Source organism: Bacillus rossius, chromosome 16 (assembly GCF_032445375.1).
Source record: "Bacillus rossius redtenbacheri isolate Brsri chromosome 16, Brsri_v3, whole genome shotgun sequence".
NCBI classification, from domain to species: Eukaryota; Metazoa; Arthropoda; class Insecta; order Phasmatodea; family Bacillidae; genus Bacillus; species Bacillus rossius.
Window position 1 is genome coordinate 13791073 of NC_086343.1, and position 25843 is coordinate 13816915.

The following is a 25843-nucleotide window of genomic DNA, read 5'->3' on the forward strand; positions in this document are numbered from 1 at the left end:
ACCTGACCTGCGCCTCAAGCCTGGGAGATTCGAAAAACCAAAGGCTAGAACATGAAAGTATGTCTGCTGTAGTATTCAATTACCTTCTGCTACATGAACGCGAAATGACTGGACTTCTTAACCTTCAGTAATTAATCCTATGAATGTAATTGTTTCAACAAACAAAAAAGTATCTCGCAGAAGTGATACAACTGAATTATATTTACCTTGCAATCTGGAGAATACTGTATTGAATTTCTATCAAGGAATTTCCTGTTTTGGTTCTCTACGGTTTTCCGGAATCATTCCAGGCAAAACCTGGGATGTTCCCTTGCTATTGGGCATGGCCGATTTCGTCTAGATCTCTAAAATTGTCGTTATCGACGTCTCATGAAACCAAAAAAATAAACTGTAAATGTTTCTAACATAGTCGAGAATCACACACGGCAGAGCGTCCAGATTATTGCTCCAAATGGCAGGCCGTATTAACAATGTACTGTTACACCATAAATCTTGTTTTCATATGTTTTTTTAAATCACTCATATAATACCATGCAACAATTTTCATCGCCCTTAAGATTCTCTTTAGCCAACAAAATATTTTGTTAACGTGTAAGTTGGTACTCGCGGTGGCAGTGGTTCACCCCGCATGATGAGGGGGTGGGGAAACCTTTTCACAGACGAGAGAGCCAAAACCCGAAGTTCCCCGAAGTTCATGTTTTTTTCCGTATCCTTTTATCAACACCGCCATATTTATTTACAATGAAAAAAAAAAAACCGAAGATGCACGATCGGGCATTTGGCTCTCTCGTCTGTGAAAAGAAGGCTTCCCGCTGGGGGAGGTTCTGAGGGATGGTTTTTTCTTCATGATGGACCTGTGTGACGAGTGTGCCACGTCGTTTCGTTAAACAAAAAACCCGCGGTAAAGGTAGCAGTCTGACTAGACCAGGTACTGTCTGAGTGGAGCTTTTCAGGCTGGTGGGGAAGGCTGGACGTGATTTAGATAATGATTGGCTGGGAGCTCGATGTAGGTGTTAAGACATTTCCGCTCTCATGGTTGGATAGACCATTTTCGCTCCCGTGCCTCGTGGGAGATCATGCTTGGTTCCACCAGCATGGGTAGAGGCATGTCACCGCAGGGGGCATACACAATTTGTCTGAATTTAGTACTGGATGGCGCGAGATTGAACAAGTGGCAAGACACTGCAATAGTATTCCAAATGATCGGGGATCTAAATATGGACTGGCCTTCCTGACTGTGGTTGTTTACCGTTAACCCGAATTCACTTCAAGGAAAAACCTGGGTTGTTTCGTTACTGCAGGCCATGGCGAAATCATTTCCTCGATTTCCCTGAATAGTGCCATTGCGTCTCGAGGAGGTAGCTTGCAAGATAAAAATAAAAAAAAAACGCAATTTCTAAATTTAAAAAAATACATGCAAGTCAATGCGTTAACCCTACCATTGAAATCGGTACGTCAACGAACTGGGATATGACATTGGGCTATGTAAAAACACGTCTTCGGGGGGAAAAAAAACAAAAAAACAGCAGTTTCTGCTGAACTCAGCTCTGGGGGTTTCCACAAATTTAACAAATATTTTAGAGTTCGGAACGATTGAGATGCAAACACGTACCTTCTACTCGGACAGGACTCCAGAGTCCAGGAGTGGTGGCTAGGTAGAGGCGATCTATCCAGGGTGGTGAAGGGAATGGCACGGGGGGGGGGGGGGAGCACATGGATGGGAGGGGACAGACGTGCTTTTCGGCCGAATGTAAACGACGGAACTTAATCTCTCCCTCGGAGCGCGAAACTTTGAGGAAGGTGAAGGAAGGGGGGGGGGGGGGTTCGATGGCCCATCCCTTCGACTACCTCCCTCAGCCATAAACACGAGACCAGCTGCGTGTGCCGTCCTCTTTCTTCCTCTGTTTCCATCCCACCTTCTTGCCTGGGCGCTGCTGTGACCAGGAGGTATGAGGAAGGGGGGGGGGGGGGGGGGGTCAAGAGGTCGCCCCAAGTTGGGCGTTGTGCCAGGCTGCAACGAATTTCGCTGGCGAGAGGAAAACATTTTGGGCCTAGTGGTTAGCAGAGACGTGCTTCATCTTTACCTAGAAAGTCGTTAGTTATATATATATTTATTTATTTCGTTGCTTCCCCCCCCCCCTTCCCGTGGGGAGAAGGGGTGGTTCGGGAGGTAGATGGAACGAAATGACAGGGCTTGAAAAGTTATGTTACAGAGAAAAAAACCCCTCCTCCTCCTCAATTTATGTACCACTGTTTGCCAGATTGCTATACCTCGCTTATTACCATTAAAAATCTTATTTTGTATATGTTTGTAAACAATGGGTTTTTAATATATATTTTTTTAATTTTACTATTTTGTAATTTTTAAAGGCAATTAAATCGTGTAAATTTGCAGTACTGTTGCAGTCGTATTCATTCTAAAAGAAAAAAAAATATTCAACGCTAAAAATAAATTATTATTTCACAGGAGAATGTCTTTGTAACAGACGGTCACTATTAATATCGAGGATTCAATTACATTATTTGCTATGCTCAAATAGAGAAAAACAATTTTGTCCCCTTAGAACTAAAAAAAAATAAAATATTATCAGAATATGTTCTTTTCGAAACACAACAAGAAAATGTGTTTCCATACATTCCTTATACAAAATTCAATGTTTCAGACACATTAATTTTTTTTTTCCATATAATTAAAAAGAGTTGTGTTTAAGACTTTTGTACTTGTGACATGTTACCTGGCCACAGGGTACGGTGAAACAAGGACAGTGCTGACGACAGAAATCGGTTCTTCGGTAAGACATGGCCAGGTCACCATTGAAAACGCACACACTGCGCACTCGGGACGAGATGAGCTACGGTAGTACGGTAGCACGGAAGGGAAAGTATAAATAAAAGTTAAAAACTATGTTTCATTCCTGAATATTAGTTGTTGAGATTTTTATAATTGTTTTTTTTGTTGTTGTTATAAAAGTTAAAACTATGTTTCATTCCTGAATATTAGTTGTTAAGATTTGTATATAATTTTTTTGTTTTTGTTATGAAAGATAAAAACTATGTTTCATTCCTGAATATTAGTCGTTGAGATTTTTATGTTTTTTTTTCTGTTGTTGTTATAAAAGTTAAAACTATACTAGTTGTCGAGCTTGTCGTGCTGTGCTGTACCTGCCGCTCGGACGGGCGAGTCGGGCGAGTCGGGCGAGTCGGGCGCAGGCGCGTGGCGGTCGGCGCTCCGGGTGGCGCCCAGGGACTCGCCCCTGTCCAGCGAGCTGCGCGCAGCCTCGGGCGAGGCCGAGCTGGTGCGCTCCTCGGGCTTCTGCAGCGCCGCCTTGTCTGCGGCACACACGCGTACCCGCGCGCTCTCAGTGACACGCGCGCAAACCAGCGGGTCTGGGGCCACAGATAGCAGTGTAGTTTCAACGGGAATACCAAGGGAAAAAAAAAAAATTATTGGTTGTCTGTAAAGTCGGCTTACTGGACGATAGTTTAACGTGACAACGTCATAACAAAACATTGATGAAAATGATTGCATACTTTTATTAAAAACATTGAATTATTTTTATTGAATTATCACTATTTCGTATGGCTACAAAGAAGGAGTGAAACGAAATCTACAATTTAATTTTAACGAAGAGATCATTTTAACTATAACTTTTGTACATGTTTGCTATTTAACTTATTCCAATCTGTGTTATTCTGTTAAGGATAGGACGATGATAGGAAAAGTAGGAAACGAATGGGAGTGTTTCAAGTTTAATGTGCCTCGAAAAAGTCAAATCCGATGGTTGTTCCAATCGAGTGGAAGAGAGATAGATGCGGCGCAAGCGTACAATGAGCGTAACGGGACACAGCGTAACGGGACAATGTGCGTAACGGACACTTTTTCGTGCGTGCAGCCGGCGTTCATCGATTTATTAGACGTTGTCACGTCAGAAAAATTAAATTTACAGCAAAAGGGTATTTAAAACAAGAAAAATGAAGCTGTACTATATATATATATATATATATATATATATATATATATATATATATATATATATATATATATATATACGCGCACACACACACACACACACACAAATGAATGTGATCTGCTTTAGTAGGGGAGCGGGAGGATCTGTTCCTCTTTATGGCACACCCAATAATCACGACGAAGGCGAGATATAGATATTGCTGACTCTGGTTAAGTGAAAAAAAATTCGAACAAACGATGGTGCGTCCTCTTCTTTCTTTCCCCCTTCTCATCGCTACCAGAATTATGGTGTAGTGTCATCTGCTAAGACCGTACAACCGCCATCTTGATTCCAATTTTACTCCTAGGTGGTGCTAGTGTTGTCCGCCATCTTCGATGCTGTCACTAATGCGTCAAAATTTTGGCTGCTAGGTAGCGCTACTATCACTGCATGTTACTTTTTGTTTTTATAAAATTCTGAGTGTGATGTGTTGGTTTCGAACCATGATTGAACTACAGAATGGATAACAGAATATGCCGAATCATAGAAAGCTGGATGAAAGACATTTTCTGTACCGTAAATTGTAATTCATCTTAATGTTTGTGTTCATGAATGAATACCATATATTCATAGCAGGTTTTGTCTGAATTGACTTGGCTTGTGTTGTTCTAGCGATGTTGAAGACAAAGAATTCATTGAAGTTTTGTTTGACGTTGCATTCGCCATCTTCAGGATAGAGATTTGGAACCAAACATTGAACTCTTCGCCTTAAACATGCTAGTGCCACAGGCCAAAGCAACGTCAACATCCATTTTTATGTTATGTATTTTCAGATGAATGTCTTTAATGGTAGGAATATTCGAATTTCTAGATATAATAATAGGAGGTTATTATTTTCTTTTAATACTATATCTTTGAAATATCAATATTCATAAGTTCAGTACAATTTTTTTCGTGTAATTGTTATTGGGTTGTATATTTTGTAAGTTAAATGAAGTAATATAATTATTGGGGTTTCGTTGAAAAAGAAAGTCATAGCTGGTGTGACAGTTAAGATTAGAACAAATGTTTGTTCTTCTAGTAAGTTTCCATCTTAATGAATTCCCAGCGAGTATCAGAATATTATTTGCTTTTGCAAGTGGGGAAACAAGGCGGATGTTGCCGTCGACAGGTGGGTTCTCGTAGGGGTAAGCCCATTTACTCCGCCAACGCATTCCATCAATGCTGCTTTCTCACATTATCACTACTCATCTGTCGCTTATGACATCGATACTCAAGAATATTGGGTAAAGCCATCAAGTGGTCAAGAAATTTTAATGACAAAAATGATTTATTTTATTCTCAGATGTTTTTGCACTTCCATTTATATTATTAGAAAAAAGTTTTGATATCGTTCCATAAAATTTAAGAAGTCCTTTAACTTTATAATATTGTTTAAGCTATAATATTTCTTACTATAATGAAAACAATATATTTATTGGCAATGAGATACTCTTCCTACAAGTAATTTTAAATAAAACATTAAAACCAACCACTAAAATAAATATCTCAAGTCATTAATTTAATATAGATTAAGAAAATACATTTTATAAAACAAATTTTATTTAATTGATTCTTTCTATACTTTTTCAAAATTAAATACCTTTTTTAATTGTAATGGAGAAAATTGTTTTTGGAATCTTTGAAACACATTTGATTAACACTTTTGAATTTAAAGTTAAATTTGTAATAGATAATTATGGTGAACTCTAAAAGTAGTCAAAACTCTTATATTGAACTTTTTGTTGGAATATTTAAATGGAACAACTATACTAATTGTTTAGGCATTTGCACAAAACAAAATTAACCCTGCAATTTGTAGTATACGTAAATATAGATTTCCATTCACCAATAAAATGAAAATGCTTTAGTGGATTTGACTTACCTTCTTTACTAGCACCGCTACGTACTTCATTGGCCTTAGGAGGTGTAGAAGGCATTGGAATTTCTGGAAAGAAATAATTATACATAAATATTTGTTTTCGTGTTATGTAAACCCATTAAATAGCATAATATCAACAGCAAAAGTAATTTTTTTTCCAAATCAATGCCATGCAACAAACAAAACCTCAATATCCATTCTTAACAAAAATATAATCTTTTTCACATACCATTATTTCAGGGAACGATTAATTGATTAATATCCCAGGGAAAAATTTTTTTACTATGAAAGCATTTTTACTAAGCAGCCAATTTTATAAATATATTATGATTTTCATCTTAGACCATGACCAGCACAATTATTTCTTGTATTTTATCTATATATCATATAAAATAAATTATCATCATTACATGTCTTCAAAAAAGCTTTTGAACAACAATGCCAGTTATCAGAAATTGCAGGGTCCATGTTTATTGGCTATTGTCTGAAAATAATATTTACTATTCTTGAATGTCTAAGTATATGTACTAACTTTAATTTAAGGTTTTTCGTAGGATCTAGGGGGTTCTGTATAAGACGTGAAATGATGCCAAAAATGCGAGATTGGGGCTTAATTATCACGTCAGATAATTAAATATATTCTTATGCAGACTTCTACATGTTGACACTCCGACTATCTAGCATTAATCTTATAAGCATTGAGATTTTGATTCACCAAAACAGCAGCATTTATACTAGTTTATCAGCTGGAGATTGGTTGAGCTTATTTAGGGTAACTTAATTCCATTCCATCCAGGAAGTTCAAATGGGACAACCTGAAAAGGAAATATTTTCGAGACTACAGCCACAGAAAACTTTAGCCATAATGATGCTCAATACATCTCTCTCGGTGTCATCCTATGTTTTTGAACAATATTTATCATTAAACAATGTTTAAAAAGATCCATGAAACTTCAAGCAGCTTGCGACAGAGGAAATATGTTCTGGTATGTGTGTGCCTTACTTGTAGGCATGTTTTAAGTAATCAATATGATTTATGATATATCTTTTATTTCAAATCAAGGTGTATTAGGAAATATTCACCATGAAATAAATGACGACTGCTTTCTGCAACATGAAAACTGCATGTTGAGTCAAAAGAACATGTATTTTTTGTACAGCATAGCAGAATCCTCTTTTTGGCGTAAATGAATTAAATGGTATTCAAAGAAGATGACAATATCAATAATGTATACATGTGTCAATAATATATAATAAGTTTTTGGAATGAAGATTCACTTATCACCTAGATCCATTATGTGACATAGGGTTTGTGTTCACTGCAAAAAAAAAAAAAAAAGGTTATTTACTTGAACCTCTGTACGTGGATTCATCATACAGCCTGATGGATTGATAGCCTAGGTGAAGGAGTGAGACATCAAGGTTCACATGATGTAAGTGGTTTTACGCAACATGTAAATTTTCTTAAAGATCTGTATGTGAAAACCACTAAAAGCATTCTCTTTATGTTAGATCGAATTATTGACATAACAAAGCTGGTGACATTTGTAGTTTCAACAGAGATGAAACATTCTGATAAAAGCATTATTTTTAAGCATTTGAAATCCTTAAAAGATTATCCTCGTACACATCGGTGAATTCTTTGCTATCTCCCATCACTTACAGAATCTTGTGAGGTCCATAGAAAAGTTGAGCTCTTCTCTGAAACCAAGTTGTATGTTATTGCAGCCCCGTGTAATGCACCCAAATGTACTTCCAGAATGAGAGAATAATAGCTCACAGAAGAAGGTGAGGTCCATCATGCAATGAAATGACGACTTTGACCTAAAACACATTGCAGCTATGTGTTCCTGTATACACACGTTGCAACAGGAAGGAGCTTTCTCTCGTACCCAAGGAGTTCTGGTTGACGATGCCGGTGGGATGTGTCACTGTAACGGCAGTAATGAACTCTAAAAGCGTTTACCTGTTCGATGTAACAGTCATAAAGCTGAAGGGATCCCTCGCTCTCTCCGAACGTGCTCTGGGCGATGCAGCTTTGCTTACCGCTGCCGGTGGGATGTGTTATTTAAAGCAGCGGGGATGTACTCTATGGGCTATGTCTGCGCGGTGGACCCACCGTACAGTCGGATGGAGCCCTCGCTCTCCCCGAACGTGCTCTGGGCTATGCAGCTTTGCTTACCGCTGCCGGTGGGATGTGTTATTTAAAGCAGTGGGGATGTACTCTATGGGCTATGTCTGCGCGGTGGACCCACCGTACAGTCGGATGGAGCCCTCGCTCTCCCCGAACGTGCTCTGGGCTATGCAGCTTTGCTTACCGCTGCCGGTGGGATGTGTTATTTAAAGCAGTGGGGATGTACTCTATGGGCTATGTCTGCGCGGTGGACCCACCGTACAGTCGGATGGAGCCCTCGCTCTCCCCGAACGTGCTCTGGGCGATGCAGCTTTGCTTACCGCTGCCGGTGGGATGTGTTATTTAAAGCAGTGGGGATGTACTCTATGGGCTATGTCTGCGCGGTGGACCCACCGTACAGTCGGATGGAGCCCTCGCTCTCCCCGAACGTGCTCTGGGCTATGCAGCTTTGCTTACCGCTGCCGGTGGGATGTGTTATTTAAAGCAGTGGGGATGTACTCTATGGGCTATGTCTGCGCGGTGGACCCACCGTACAGTCGGATGGAGCCCTCGCTCTCCCCGAACGTGCTCTGGGCGATGCAGCTTTGCTTACCGCTGCCGGTGGGATGTGTTATTTAAAGCAGTGGGGATGTACTCTATGGGCTATGTCTGCGCGGTGGACCCACCGTACAGTCGGATGGAGCCCTCGCTCTCCCCGAACGTGCTCTGGGCGATGCAGCTTTGCTTACCGCTGCCGGTGGGATGTGTTATTTAAAGCAGTGGGGATGTACTCTATGGGCTATGTCTGCGCGGTGGACCCACCGTACAGTCGGATGGAGCCCTCGCTCTCCCCGAACGTGCTCTGGGCTATGCAGCTTTGCTTACCGCTGCCGGTGGGATGTGTTATTTAAAGCAGTGGGGATGTACTCTATGGGCTATGTCTGCGCGGTGGACCCACCGTACAGTCGGATGGAGCCCTCGCTCTCCCCGAACGTGCTCTGGGCTATGCAGCTTTGCTTACCGCTGCCGGTGGGATGTGTTATTTAAAGCAGTGGGGATGTACTCTATGGGCTATGTCTGCGCGGTGGACCCACCGTACAGTCGGAAGGAGCCCTCGCTCTCCCCGAACGTGCTCTGGGCGATGCAGCTTTGCTTACCGCTGCCGGTGGGATGTGTTATTTAAAGCAGTGGGGATGTACTCTATGGGCTATGTCTGCGCGGTGGACCCACCGTACAGTCGGATGGAGCCCTCGCTCTCCCCGAACGTGCTCTGGGCTATGCAGCTTTGCTTACCGCTGCCGGTGGGATGTGTTATTTAAAGCAGTGGGGATGTACTCTATGGGCTATGTCTGCGCGGTGGACCCACCGTACAGTCGGATGGAGCCCTCGCTCTCCCCGAGAGAGTTCTTGGAGATGCAGCGGTAGTTGCCGAAGTCGACCGGCTCGAGCGCCCGCACCGTCAGCCGCATGTGCGCCCGGTAGCTGTTCTCCGCCACGTCGGTGCTGTACTTGCGGTTGGGCAGGAGCATGGCGTTGTCGTACACCCAGTAGCTGATGGCGCGCGGGTACGCCTCCGCGTGGCACTCGATGGTGACGTCGGTGCCGGCGGGCGCCCCCACCAGCTGGTTCGGCACCCAGATCATCGGCGAGACTGCGAGGGGGAGCACGGAGTCGGACACAGACATCAGCACCACCATCTCCACCATCAACACCATCACTACCATCATCACTACCACCACCTGCATCAACACCATCACTATCAACACCACCACCACTAGCATCAACGCCGTCACTACCATCACCACCACCAGCATCAACACCATCACTATCATCACCAACACCACTAGCATCAACACCGTCACTACCATCATCACCATCTCCACCATCAACACCATCACTACCACCATCACCACCAACAGTATCTACACCATCACTACCACCATCACCACCACCAGTATCTACACCATCACTACCATAACCAGCATCAACAACATCACTATCATCACCACCACCAGCATCAACACCATTACTACCATCATCACCATCATCAGCATCAACACCATCACTATCATCACCACCACCACCAGCATCAACACCGTCACTACCATCATCACCATCACTACCATCAACGCAGAACACGTGGTGATATAATCTCATTCATAATTTTACAATCCTGATGAAACTAATAACCATATTTCAAGAACACCCACATCCAAAATAGTTAAGTGTCTTCTTTGAGAGTTATTGCAATGAGGGGTAATACAGCTCTGTGAGAAATAAATGGCCACGGGACAAAAAAATCCAAACTGACGAAAATAATTAAATAAAAATATATTAAAAATAACAAACAGAAAATATTCAGAATAAGAGAATAAAACCTGACCCATATGAATGTCAGTTTACCAAAAATAAAATAAAATAAAACTTTAGGACAGGCACTTTTAGGGTGAACAACACCTTTAGGACAAGCACTTTTAGGGTGAACAACACCTTTAGAACAAGCACTTTTAGGGTGAACAACACCTTTAGAACAAGCACTTTTAGGGTGAACAACACCTTTAGGACAAGCACTTTAAGTGTGAACAACACATTTAGGACAAACGGTGTTGAGTACCAACACTTTCCTGCGTCCATTAAGCACCGGAGAAGATAATAGAGGTGATACACTTCCACGACAATACCGCGATCCAGGGTCTTGGCGACGTCACATCGTCGGGAACTCGGCGGGACGATTCACAGCACCGCAGAGCCAGCGTCCTCGCAATGTCGATTCAGGCACCCCCTCCCTCCCTGCCCCCCTGCCCCCCTGCTGCACTGGGAGCTGCGATACTGCGGCTTAGCAGCCCCACCTGACTGGAATGGATAATGTTCCCTCCTCCCGGCAAATACACGCGCGAGGCGGCGAGGGAGAGACAGAGCAACGGGGCTTACATGCCTTTGTGGCTGGCGCGGCAATAATTACCATAGAGTTACGTGCCTGCGGAGACCTGCCCCTCCTGCCGCTCCTCGCGCCATAGAGTCGGGCACGGGGAGAGGAACCCACACTCTCGAGGGAGGGAGAAGGGTCGAACTCCTCCTCTTTGGGAGGCAGTCGCGGCCACGGGCGTATCTGAAGTGGGGAGACCTAAGATGCACACGAAGTTCCGCCGTTCCCAGATTACACCCGAACAATTCACCTTCGGCCGACTTCGGGATTTTGTTTTATTTTTTTGCGCGGGAAAAATTAATTCAAATATTAAAAAAGTGGTCGGTTAGGTTAGCTACATTAAAACACTTTAAAACACCATGGACGGTTATTTAGGTTAGTGTAGCTACATTACAATAAACAGAGAAATATAAATAAACCTGAGGTTGGCCGAAGGTGAATATTCGGGCGTGTTCGGGCAGGGACAGAACTTGATGTACATCTTAGGCTTCCCGTCTGAAGTGCCTCGCCAACCATGTGTGTACATCTCACATCCAGGATTCGCAAACTGCCGCCAACATTGTCGTTCCGAGGTGGAAGCCGAAAAGCGGAGATTGTCTCGTCATTATCACCCGACGCTCCTCCAAATCATATCTGACCAAGGGCGACCCCAATTCAAAGCACTCGACAAGATCGGCGAAGTTACACACGAGACAACCCTCGATAGATTTTTTTTTATTATTATCGAACGGAATTTTCCGCTTGCTATCCCACCATTCATGTTCGAGAAGATGATGCAAGTGGATCATGTGCGCTGTTTTTTTTTTTTTTTACAGAGAGGCGATCGTCTTTTATTCCTCGCATGTTTTTCCCCATGGTCTTTGGTTGCAGGTTTTATACCACTGCATTCTTCATTTGCTAACTCTGTGACTGTATAGCCAAGTCTACAATTGCAATGTCCTGAACTGTGTCCGACGGAGACTGATCGCTGATTGGTCCGCGTGAATCTCTGACGTCATTGGTGGCTTGGTCCAAATACATTGGTCAAATTGAACTTTTTGTCCCAATCTGTGTCCTTCGGTAGCATAGAAGAAGACAAAGAACACTCGAAATATTTGCTTTTCCATTTCTATTTTCGAAAGGATAAACAAAACATAACGGACGGTTTGATGGGAAGCCAAGAACACCAAGACGAAATTTTGTTTGGTGCTGTCCGTTTGCAACCGATGCTTTTCAAAAACCGAAAACCAAAATACATTTTTTCAGAGTGCTTAGAATTCATTTATTAGCTATTAGATTTTACTTTTTCGTTACAGAACAAACACACGTTACTAAACTCCCACAACCTTCACAAGTTTATTGGAAACTCAAAGCTTAGCTGCGTACTAATTTACAATGCATGAAATAAATAAATAAAAACAATCTAATATAATTTATTTCAGCGCTATAAATATTTATTGCGCTCTGAAGACTAATTTAGAAATCGGTAGTTTCGGACATCGGACTTCGCAATTGTAGCCAAGGCAGTTTTCCGTGCGAAAAAAAGACGTCATTCACATCAGGATAAGAAGGTTCGGAATGTTTACACGGGCCTTAATGGTGATACTTTATGCTGGAACTAAAATGAAGAAAAAAGGAATATTCCACCCATGCAGTTTTCGAGGCCTAATTAATTTGACATAGTCAAGTAGACAAGTAGCTTTTAAGTTATAGTGTGAATTGTCACGTTTATATAAACCTGACATTAAGTTATTCCATTTTCTATCTATTTATTTTAAACAGTTCTCTTAATTCAGAAGCATATTTAACGGTTACGTATGCAAGATAGATATTGTAGATTAATCGCACCTTGAAGCTTTTAACATATGAAACCCTTATCTCTGAGAGTCCTTTAACCTTTTGTATTTCACGCGAGTCCCCTACTTAACCCGTCGCCAGTTGGTGTCAAGTTGACTCCAAGGGAAGATAAGCTTATTCGCCACACCACTCACCTACCTTCCTTTGTTCGCTCCGCCGTTACTAATTTAAGTGTTAAGGTTTCCTCATTGCGTGCCATTATGTCTTCGATTACCGTGCAACTGAATCAGCTGCGCCACTAACAAGCCATATAAAATTCAGAATTATGAGCACATCTTCACTGAAATTACACTCTGTGTATTGTCCATGACGCGTTATCTTTGTAGCTTATTTATATGCAGGAGCATAAAGATAAAAATACAACCGCTCACATTTTACATACAAATAAATCTAATCGAAGTGTCTGTTTGCGATTTTCAAATTACATAATTATATATTTTTTGCTGTTAGCGAATAAGATGCCTAAACTAAATCAAAAGTTAAAAAAATTGTTTGTATGACTATACAAAATTATTTGACTAAAAAAACAAAAACAAAAGCTCTTACTATTGTCTTATTATTACAACACACTATCAATTGTAAGTGCAGAAATGTATTCTATTTTTTTTTGTATTATTTCAACCGTTTGCGAAGACAAGTGATAATTATGTACAAAATGTAATAGCAAGTATCCTTAATTTTATTTTAATTGTAAAAATAAAAAAATATGACCGTGTAAATTTGATAAATCAATATACCACATTAACTTGAGTAATTGCGTATTTTAAAATTATTTAAAATTAATTTTTTGAAAATTAATTTCACTTTGATTAAAATTTTTTTTCAGTTTTGTCAACTTGAGAGTATGTAAATAACTGATCAGGAATATTTAACATATTTTCGAATTAGTGATTTCAATAAATTGTTGTGCTTGCTCCTCATCGTAAAACTAAACAACGCTTTTTTTTTTTTTTTTTTTTTTTTTTTTTTTTTAGGAATATTTAATCTAGATTGAACTTAAATGTACACACAATGAAATAAAAATTGTCCATATTTTATTTATAAGTAACTATTGTGAATTATTCTGTCTACGCGTTCTTGTTCGAAGTGTTCAGCTAGTTCAAAATAAATATCAACACACGGGTCTCACCGAAAGATTAAGACCATTAGCAGATTTAAGGTGATAATTTTTCGGTTATGAATTTATGATAGATATTGCTTGATAATTTTTATGACACAAATTCACGATTAGTCAATTTCTATTAATTAATTAATAATTTATAAATTTATTTAATATTGATTGGTAAAAAAAACAAATTTCGAGTACTAGAAAGTCTTTACTTCAGCAAAAATGTTTTTTAATGTTTTTGAAATATTAAGTTATTAAAAATTTTATACATTTGGACAAACATGTAGGCTATCTAGTGAAAAAATATCCCTTGCATTAAAACGGTGAATTTTTTCCCATCAAAATTGTAGTTAGTAAAGAAATTTACGTAAACGAGTATGAGTTCTGAGAAATTTTTTTGTCTCTATTTAAATTTTGATAACCAGGCATAAAAAGACATTAAATAAGGGTTTTAAATGATTTATTGACTTCCAGAAGCAATTGATACCAGAAATTGAGAAAAAAAAACGATCATTTTTATTAAATTTTATGGGACCTACATTTGTTTATTGCACTCAAAAATTTAAGAGCCTGAGTTACGGTGAGCGCTCTAGTAGCTTATTGCCCAGGTAGCTTTTGAACGGGCGCTTAACCTTTGTTTTCTTTGGTACTGGTTCACTGGCAAAGTCAACACTTGTAGGATGTTTGCACCGTTTCGCTAGTGGGAAATGTAAATCGACTGCATAGTATTAAATGCCTTTGACATTCAAACACTCGACGTAATGAAAGATTTTACTACCAGATCGTTTACGTGGCTGAAGCACTGGGTCTATCTATGTTTGTCCAATTAACTTCCCACATAACAAAACAAAATGCTTTTAGTTCGTAACATTGTAGAGGTCCGTTAGTACACATTAAACTAGCTTCAACTTTAAAAACTACATTCAAATTTACACAAAAATTTTTATTAAACTTTTACTAAACAGTTTACACGAAAACGCTTTCCATTCTATCAGTGAATAGTACAATAAAATGAGGTATCTGAAAAATAAACAGAAAAAACTGAAAGCGTTTTGAATTTTTGTGGATACAAATAAAATATTTTAAAGGTTTACTGATACACTAAAAAATGACATTAATGAAAGCCAAGTAAAGTTAAATAATATGAATAAGTATTTTAAATTTATAAAATAATCAAAAATACATTTAACAAATGACAATCTCTGCTTACAACAACCACTTTTAGATAATAAGGATTTAAAATAAAGTCATGAAATCCAATTTTTATACGAAATAAAAAATATTACTTTCTTTGAATTAGAAAATAAAAGTAAATATTTTAAGAATTTAGAATATTTTTACAATATAAACTAAGTTTTATTATATCCCAAGATAGGTATTATTTCCAAATAAGAATTATTTGTAAAGATAAAACACTTTCCTTACACCATTATTAAAACCTTCAAATGCGAATTACATACTCCGTTTGCAAAATTAATTTTAATATTGCGAGAATATTTTTTACATCACAATTTTCCTTGTCTGTTTCTTGATTTTACTATCCTTATCGTTTGAAAAAAAGGTTATTATGGTAAGAAAAAGATTTTACTTGTTGACGTATGATCATCTGTCATTGATTAAGATATAACTGATTATTTTTCAATCCTTTATTCATTCTGTATTGGAATTCCGAGCAAATATTTTTATTGAACTTTAAATGTATGTATTTTTGTAAATAAATTATTTAATATTGAGATACTGTTTTCAGAGTTTAGTATCACGTAATATATGTAAACACATATGAAATATATCAAAAATATTTTGCATGCATTTTCGCGTGTTTGTACTCCGGTATTAACATCCATACAGGCATAACGGAGGAGTCAGAATTTACCCTCCCACCCACAATCCACACTTGATATTTTTCAAAAGGCGTAGTTTTAGTGTAAATACGTTTTCTGTGTTTGATTTCGTTGGATTTATTTTAAAAATTACACAATTTGATTAATAATTTTCATTTAAGACCAATTAAGACTAGTATTTAAGACAGAACGTACAGTAGTGTAGAATCACAGCGAGAAAACCGAACCGTAAAATACTTAAAATAGGAAATACTAAAATTCGTAAAAGAATATTCATTCAAATTCAGTCCAAAGGGACTTGTGTGTGGTCTCAAGAGTGACTTTGTAGCGTTCGCATAACAGCGATAAAATACTATTGTGTAGGATTTAGCAGTTTTTTTAAACGGAGAAACATGTTTTACATAATTTAACCCAGTCTACCCGCAATTTTACACTGTTTCTTGTGGGGGAAAAAAAAATTACGTGATATTTTCCGAGACCCCCCTTCCTCCCCCCTAAGTGAGATTCGGCCCTACCCCCTCCCCTAAACGCCTCACGTAATTAATAAACGCTCCCTTACGACAGCGACCAAATGTTACGCCGGTTGTGTTATTCTATCTTAAGTACTTTATCTACTTTGCAGTTGAATGCTGTTCGGCTTCAACTTTAAAGGCTGTGCCAGCCTTGGGAATCAATCTCGGTGCGTAAGTTCTCAAACAGAAATTTTCTTACGTCGATGAACCTGCGACCGAGGCTCGTCTTTTCTGAAACCCCCGGTGTCCCCGTCATCGGCGTAGCCAGGATTTGTGAATTGGGGGGGGGGGGGGCGTTAAGAAGCATGCGCCCCCCTCGTATTAAAGCAGGGGGGGGGGGTCCGGGAGTCCTCCCCCGGGAAAATTTGGATTTTAAGGTGTAAAATAGTGCTTCTTTTTTAGCAGTTTTCGGAATTTAAATTTAAATATTGTAATGGTAAAAATTTTATTAATTTTAATATGAAATTTGTTTGAGTGATGAATAAGAAATTAATTAATGATTTGAACCCCTAAACACCCCCCCCCCCCCCCTGGCTACGCCCCTGGTAACCGTCGCTGGCGCGACCACTCACACTCCACGTCGACGATGATCCTCTTGCTGACCGACGGCGGGACGCCGTTCGTCGCTATGCACAGGTAGGCGCCCATCTCGACGCGGCTGATCTTCGTCATGTTCAGCTGCTCGCCGTCGTACACGTTCACTGCAAACAAGCGGGCGAGCGTCTGCACCAGATCTCACACCCGCGGTCGACCGCCGGAAACAAAAGGGACGCTGTGTCCGAATGCAGGGGTGCCCACAAGGGGGGGGGGGGGGGGTAACGACGCAGACTGCGTCATTAAAATTTCAGGGGGGGGGAGGGTTGTTAAAAGACGAGAAAAATGTATATATTATTTACATACTTATAGCTTCTAATGTTAAAATACGTTTCTGGTGCCTTGATAGTTGAAAGGGATCTTGTATATCAAATTGGCAACCCCGCACTTTCCTCAACAAAAGCAGTTCAGGCCGCAACACATGCGGAACCGCCTAGTATAGTCATCATCATTAGCCTTCCGGGCTCAGGAACTCTTGATTAAGGTTTTATCTCAGAAGGGATACTGCCACTGAGAGAAAGGTTTGTTTGCATCAACAAAATATTTGTTTATATATGGCGAAATAAATATATTTTGTTAATTCAAACAAAAATATTTTGAAGTAGGAAAGATTCTGCTGACCCAAAAAAATTTTTTTTTCAACTCAAATGTATATTTGGTTAGGTGTAACAAATCATTTTTGTTTGCTTACCGAGTTTGGTTAAACTAACCAAAATATTTTGTTCCACCAAGTAAATGTTTGTTTAGGCCATATGTAAACAAATATTTTGTTTGATTCAAACAAACCTTTTTGTCTGTGATGCCTCAGAGGCGTTCAGTGCGTTGATCCCGCGGGAGGTAGCTTTTCGCACCACCGCGTCGTTCGACCGAGCGCGTGAGCCAGTACCTGCTCGTGCTGGGCAGGAATACTGGGGGGCAACAACCAGTTTCTCAGTAGGGTAAAACTAACCTGTCTCACGACGGCCCGTGAGGCCGGCCGCGCGCAAGAACACAGTTGCGTGGTCACGTTGGCATCTCCACTTCCCCCCGCCCCCCCCCCCCCCCCATCGACCCCAGGCTACTTTTATTTAAGGGCTATTTCACAAAAAAAAAAATTGGTTGTCTATAAAGTCGGTTTACGGACGATAGTTTAACGTGAAAACGTCGTAACAAAACATTGATGAAATGATTCCATACTTTTATTAATAAAATTGAATCATTTTTATTGAATTATCACTATTTTGTAAGGATACAAAGAAGGAGGGAAATGAAATATACAATTTAATCTATAAATTTACTTTTATTTGCACTCATTATTCAAATATGTTTATAACTTTAACGAACATATTATATTTTAACTATAACTTTTATACATGTTTGCTATTTAACTTCCTCCTATCTGTGTTATTCTGTTAAGGATAGGACGATGATAGGAAAAGTAGGAAACGAATGGGAGTGTTTCAAGTCTAATGTGCCTCGAAAAAGCCAAATCGATGTTTGTTCCAATCGAGTGGAAGAGAGATAGATGCGGCGCAAGCGTACAATGAGCGTAACGGTACCACATCGAAACGGGACAATGAGCGTAACGGGACACTTTTTCGTGCGTGCAGCCGGCGTTCATCGATTTATTAGACGTTGTCACGTCAAAAAAATTTAAACTCAATGCCTCCTTTCAAATTGTTATTCTATATTCAAATATTTTCAACAGACTTTCACTTAGCGTTGTGATACATAATGCGTGTAAAAAGTGTCGCGCAAGTGATGATCGCGAAGACTTTTTACACCCACTATATTGCACTAACGAGGGGAGAGACACGCCTTAAGGAAATTCACTTCGGGAAGAGACTCGGTGTTATTAGCAGCACACCTTTAGGGTGTTCACTCTTTAACATAATAAAGCACACTCATCGGCCAGTCAATTCCAAGAGAAAAAAACTCCCGAGTTGTAGTTACGTGACATAAATATATAGTAGTGTATGCAGTAGTTATTTTCTTGTTAATTTCAATCGTACAGTTCTCATTTTGCTAAAATAGTAACATTAAAAAATACAATCAAAGGGAAATATGTCTACGTTTGTCATATTAAAAATAATAAAAAAAAATGGCCAGGGCCGAATCACGTAATTTTTCAAGACGATAACGTTACATTAATTAATATACGAGGATATTCTTTCAGATTCATGTTAAATATAAGTAAACTCAGTGCCTGTGAATTTACAAACCAGTAGGCTATTCTACGTAAAATTTAAGGCTAAATTTAAGAAAAAAAGGAGGTTGTCTGTAAAGTCGGTTAACGGACTACAATTTTACGTGATGACGTCATAAGAAAACATTGATGAAAAATTGCATACTTTTTAATCTTCAAATATTATTTACTATTTTTGCAAATTTGATTTAAATAATTTGTTTAAATATAATCACGAACAATTAGTTAAAAAGCCCGCCTTAACCTGTTTGATATTATAGAAGATTTTCTCGCACGGTGGTTGGCCGGTTCTTGCACGCTCGGCTCAGGCGGAAAGTGACAATGAGTCATGCTTTTTCCGTGCCTGGGAAGCCACATTCTATATTGCACAGACCCGAATACTCACGTTGGCAAGCCTTCTTTTCACAGACGAGAGAGCCAAACCCGAAGTTCCCCGAAGCTCATGCTCGTTTTTTTCCCGTTCTATCTCATTGTATAAACCGGTGTGGCATTAAATTTTGCGGTCGATTAGGATAGGTTAGCTACATTATAAATACTTTAAAACATCGTGGAAGGTTGGTTATATTAGGTAAGTATAGCTACATTAAAAATACTGTAAAATCATTTTATGGTTGCATAGCAAATAAATTTTTAATATGTAGCTATCCAGGGATAGGAAACCGTTTACATGATTTCACAGTATCTTTAATGTAGCTATCCTAACCAAATCAACCGTCCATAATGTTTTAAAGTATTTATAATGTAGCTAACCTAACCTAATTGACCAATAGTTATCATGAGTTATATATTTATTTACAATGAACAAAAAAAAAAAAAAAAAAAACCAAAGATGCACGGTTGGGAGTTTGGGTCTCTCGTCTGTGAAAAGAAGGCTTGCCAACGTGAGTATTCGGGTCTGTGCAATATAGAATGTACATCATAGGCTTCCCGGCGTTCATCGATTCATAAGACACGTTAATCACGTCAAAAATGGGTTGTGCGGTGGCGCGCACCTTTCTTGCGCTTGTCGATGCTGATTGGCTGGCCGTCCTCGCGCCGCCACATGATCTTGGGCTGCGGCACGCCCTCCGCCCGGCACGCCAAGGTCAGGTTCTGGTTCTCGCGCGCCGCAACCGACGAAGGGGTGCTATCTTCGTCCAGGATGTTGGGCGGCACTGCACACACACATCACGGGCACACACATTGCAGGGGGGCGACATCACAAACACTTGATGTTAGCTTTTAAAAAAATAAAAATAAAAAAAAAATGAAAAAAAATATTTTTGTGCTGTCATCATTAATGAGGAGGGGGGGGGGGGGGTGTTCGTTCTCTTCTGTTTTGGAAAACAATTGTGTTAGTTTCGTCTTTTCGTGTTGTCGTGTTTTTGTCTCGTTTCAACTGTTGTGCTGAATTTTTTTTTTGGGTTCAATATTTGTGTACTGTCATCATTTGTGGGTTTTTTTTTTTTCGTTCTGTTGGTCCATTTTTCGTTGTTTGTTATGGAATATTGTGCGGTGTTTGTATCCTGTTGACAACAGCAATTTTTTTTGCTTAATTTGTGTTTTTGTCTTTTGGTTTTTTTTTTTTAGTTTTCTTCTACAGACATACGTGTGCTTAGCAATGACGTTATGTCCAAAAAGCTAACATCAAGTCATGCACTCCCATCGCACAAATCTTTCAAAGATGACTTTACAAGACTCTGTAAACTTCCTTGGACACGACCAGTGACCCTGACCTCAACGGGCCTCCCGTGTTTCGGAACGTGTCCAGACCCGAGTCCCAGTAACGGAAAACCGTTTTAATAAACGGAGCCCTGCGCGAGGCTACAAAACTGGTTTTCAACACATTCTAGCGGACGTTTCGCAACCATAGATACAAATGTTACGGGCAAGAATACTAGAGATAGCAGCATCGTCGCACAAGAAAATAAGAATTGCCTTTTTTAAACATTCTCAAGTACTTTTAAAGTTGCAATTTGTTTCTGGTTATGATAATTATAATTTAGGAAATGAACTCCAGCATAGTTTTGTTACCATAAATTTTTTATTTGGCACACCAACATGCTTGGTACGTGCCCCGATGGTCACAAAAGTGACTTTATGAGAGTAATAGCGCCAGACGTGGATACGCCATCTGGACGAAATCAACGAAAAAATGAGCTCTACGTATACACAAAATTTGGGCAACATATTGGCAACGGATAGACAACCAATAAACGTTTCCAAAATATAAGGGACTGGCCGTGTCCTATCGGACACCAGGAATACGGTTAGGGTACACGTCAATACCTAAACACTTGATTTTGTGTCTTGGAATATCGGCCTTAGTCACACCTATTACTTATTTATTTTTCTTCATTGGCGAAATAAAGGAGACTGCCTAGTGAGGCGGGTGTCATTAGCGTGGTGTCTCCTTTAACCGCAAAGCTCTGAACTGGTGCGCAGAGGCCAACTATAATACAAAGGTATTTACCAAAACATTGTACAGCGGAGAAATGAAGGTAATTGTATAATGCAAGTTCCTTGAGTGCTTTCGATATTACCACCAAATGTTTCTGGTACAAAGGTTACTCTGAACACAAGAGTTTTAGCCATTTTCAATCTTCTAAAAATATAGTTTGATAACGAGGTACGGAAACAGGGCTACTCAATCGTACTCAAGAGAATTAAGAGAATTCATCTATTCTTTTCTTAACAAACAAGACTCGGATATCTTGAGCACATTTAATGTCATGGGCTCGGTGTTGACCTGGCACATGTACACAACACAGCCAGAGGGTTCACGGCAAGAAGAAGGACGAAGTTACTGACGACCTGCAGGTAGCCGACCTGGCTCGTCATGGGCTCGGTATTGACCTGGCACAAGCACAGCACAGTCAGAGGGTTCACGGCAAGAAGCGGGAGATAGTTACCGACGACCTGCAGGTAGCCGACCTGGCTCATCATGGGCTTGGTGTTGACAACACAGAATGAGGGTTCATGGCAAGAAGAGGGTGGTAGTTACCGACGACCTGCAGGTAGCCGACCTGGCTCGTCATGGGCTCGGTATTGACCTGGCACAAGCACAGCACAGACAGAGGGTTTACGGCAAGAAGAGGGAGTTAGTTACCGATGACCTGCAGGTAGCCGACCTGGCTCATCATGGGCTTGGTGTTGACAACACAGAATGAGGGTTCATGGCAAGAAGAGGGTGGTAGTTACCGACGACCTGCAGGTAGCCGACCTGGCTCGTCATGGGCTCGGTATTGACCTGGCACAAGCACAGCACAGTCAGAGGGTTCACGGCAAGAAGAGGGAGTTAGTTACCGATGACCTGCAGGTAGCCGACCTGGCTCATCATGGGCTTGGTGTTGACAACACAGAATGAGGGTTCATGGCAAGAAGAGGGTGGTAGTTACCGACGACCTGCAGGTAGCCGACCTGGCTCGTCATGGGCTCGGTATTGACCTGGCACAAGCACAGCACAGACAGAGGGTTTACGGCAAGAAGAGGGAGTTAGTTACCGATGACCTGCAGGTAGCCGACCTGGCTCATCATGGGCTTGGTGTTGACAACACAGAATGAGGGTTCATGGCAAGAAGAGGGTGGTAGTTACCGACGACCTGCAGGTAGCCGACCTGGCTCGTCATGGGCTCGGTATTGACCTGGCACAAGCACAGCACAGACAGAGGGTTTACGGCAAGAAGAGGGAGTTAGTTACCGATGACCTGCAGGTAGCCGACCTGGCTCATCATGGGCTTGGTGTTGACAACACAGAATGAGGGTTCATGGCAAGAAGAGGGTGGTAGTTACCGACGACCTGCAGGTAGCCGACCTGGCTCGTCATGGGCTCGGTATTGACCTGGCACAAGCACAGCACAGTCAGAGGGTTCACGGCAAGAAGAGGGAGTTAGTTACCGATGACCTGCAGGTAGCCGACCTGGCTCATCATGGGCTTGGTGTTGACAACACAGAATGAGGGTTCATGGCAAGAAGAGGGTGGTAGTTACCGACGACCTGCAGGTAGCCGACCTGGCTCGTCATGGGCTCGGTATTGACCTGGCACAAGCACAGCACAGACAGAGGGTTTACGGCAAGAAGAGGGAGTTAGTTACCGATGACCTGCAGGTAGCCGACCTGGCTAATCATGGGCTTGGTGTTGACAACACAGAATGAGGGTTCATGGCAAGAAGAGGGTGGTAGTTACCGACGACCTGCAGGTAGCCGACCTGGCTCGTCATGGGCTCGGTATTGACCTGGCACAAGCACAGCACAGACAGAGGGTTTACGGCAAGAAGAGGGAGTTAGTTACCGATGACCTGCAGGTAGCCGACCTGGCTCATCATGGGCTTGGTGTTGACAACACAGAATGAGGGTTCATGGCAAGAAGAGGGTGGTAGTTACCGACGACCTGCAGGTAGCCGACCTGGCTCGTCATGGGCTCGGTATTGACCTGGCACAAGCACAACACAGACCGAGGGTTTACGGCAAGAAGAGGGAGTTAGTTACCGATGACCTGCAGGTAGCCGACCTGGCTCATCATGGGCTTGGTGTTGACAACACAGAATGAGGGTTCATGGCAAGAAGAGGGTGGTAGTTACCGACGACCTGCAGGTAGCCGACCTGGCTCGTCATGGGCTCGGTATTGACCTGGCACAAGCACAGCACAGTCAGAGGGTTCACGGCAAGAAGCGGGAGATAGTTACCGACGACCTGCAGGTAGCCGACCTGGCTCATCATGGGCTCGGTGTTGACCTGGCACATGTACAGCCCGCGGTCCTCCTGCTGCACCCCGCTCACGTGCAGCAGCCACGACTTCTGGTCGTCGTGCGACACGCTGAAGCGCGGCACGCGCGCGATCACGTGCCGGTGGATCGTCAGGATCATCTGCCGGTCGATGTGGATCCACGCCACCTGCGCAACACGTGCACACACTCAGATTAGGGCAATACGCAGATGGAGCAATAGGTCGGATTCTAGCCGAGGGGGATGAAGCCAAAAGGGGAAGGGGATTTCAGGGTACAATACGCACCAACATGGCGGCCGTTTGTTTACAAATGTATCATATGTTCCGGGATTGGAGATTAAGTTGGAGGTTAATGTCAGTCCACATGTTGATACATGTATGATGAAGTTTCGTTTTGGTCTTTTAATATTTATGAACATATTAAACAGTACTATTTTGATCTAATTTTCTTCCGAACAGCTTAATTAGAGTCTTCAATAAAAGCAGGTTAGGAAAGCTGTAAAAAAATATAAACAAACATCCGCCATATTGAAGTGTGAAATTCAGAAAAAACAAATGGGTTAAAAACTGCTTCACGTCTGACAGCTAATGCTCCATTTATATCCTTTCCTAATCTCTGCTCACACATGGCCAGTTTTCACACAGCAATGAATATAAGTAGTGGTAAATCAATGCTGTAACTGACTAACCTTCTTATTTTATTGCAAATCCAAGAATTGTGTGGGATTTAGAGGCAATCCAAAAATCTGAAAGTCGTTAACTTTTCAAAAGTAAATGTTGGCAACATTGATTTTTTTAAATGTGGTCAATCGTTGTTTGGAATATTAACCGTATTGCGTTTAAAAGGATTTATTTTTCAATACGAAACAACTAAAACACTACGTTTTAGTTGTGCTTTGATTTTTGTTTAAATAATAAAATCTGTATACCCGCAAAGTTTCAGTACAGAAAATGATAACCTCAGTTTTTATTGTCAAAAATCACGTTGAAGCCGTGAGGTTTAGTATTTTTTTCTAGTTTTTTTTTGCCTTTATCAAAGTAGTTTCTAATAGTTCAATTTTTCTTCTGTTTCGAGCTGTTTCGCTCTGCTACCTATGCATGATGGTGGCAACCAGGGGCGCAACGTCGTCCCCCGGGAAAATTTGTATTTCAAGGTGGAAAATGGTGCTATTTAAGCAGTTTTACTATCTAAAAATTGATTACATATAACTTTCTTTGCCCCCGTTTGCCCCCACTTGAAGCTTTCAGTTGGGGGGTGGGGGCAAAATACCCTTGTCCCCCTGTTGTTGCGCCCCTGGTGGCAACCAACAGTTACGATTCAGGCAGCGAATCTAGCAGCAAGTCCGCAACACATTGCCACGTGGCCTTACTAGGGCCGGGTTTGTAAACTACGCAAGATCTGAAGTAACGGAAGTAACGCATATTATAAATGGATTTGCAACATGAAAACACCATAAAATGCTTCGTTGCCGAGGTTACTCATGAATGGCGATAACTGAAAAACTCGCTCACATTTTTTTTTAATACGTTATACACCGTAGAAAACCTGGAGCGTATGTCGTAAGGAGATTGTCAAGTGGTATCGAACAGAACAGACATGTAGGATGGTGACATACTCCTAGCGCCACCAGCGCTTGCAGTTGTTCCCTTGTCGAAAAATTCATAACTAAACTTCTATTTTCACGTTCGTCACGTTTGGCGAACTATTCTAGTAAATTTGCACACACAGCTTTACTGAATATTAAAATAAATACTACACGGTGAACTTTATGCTGTAAATTATTTTAAAAACATTTTTGGTTTGTGCAAAATTACTTTCATCATCATAGCTATTAGAAGTATAATGATAAACTGTAAGAAAACAACACTACTTCACACATTTTCGAAAACTTGTACGTTTATAAAGGGACATTTTCGAAAAATTGCATTTTTTAAAAAATAAATGAAATATTTTTAAACTTTGGTTTGACATGTTTAATAGATAGAAATATCAAGATTTTTATCTTTAAAATAGAAAATCAATTGTTACACCTAATGAACACAAGATGTTTTGAAATATTAATAAGACAAAATCAGTTTATTAACTTTTACTTTATTTCTAAGTAATAATAAATGTATGTATATTATTATTAGTCATTCTACTATGTTTCTT

General features: G+C 40.7%; 1 protein-coding gene across 1 annotated transcript in view; it reads right to left on the reverse strand.

Moving 5' to 3' along the window:
* Window positions 1-25843, reverse strand: part of LOC134540145 (lachesin-like) — a 306225-nt gene that overhangs the window by 4718 nt on the left and 275664 nt on the right. Inside the window, exons 3-8 of the mRNA XM_063382681.1 lie at window positions 23651-23858; window positions 19979-20140; window positions 16780-16908; window positions 9351-9635; window positions 5875-5937; window positions 3163-3330 (exon numbers count right to left, since the gene is read on the reverse strand). Of these exons, the coding sequence (XP_063238751.1) occupies window positions 3163-3330; window positions 5875-5937; window positions 9351-9635; window positions 16780-16908; window positions 19979-20140; window positions 23651-23831 (988 nt within the window). The 5' untranslated portion in view covers window positions 23832-23858. The remainder of the gene's footprint in view (window positions 1-3162; window positions 3331-5874; window positions 5938-9350; window positions 9636-16779; window positions 16909-19978; window positions 20141-23650; window positions 23859-25843) is intronic.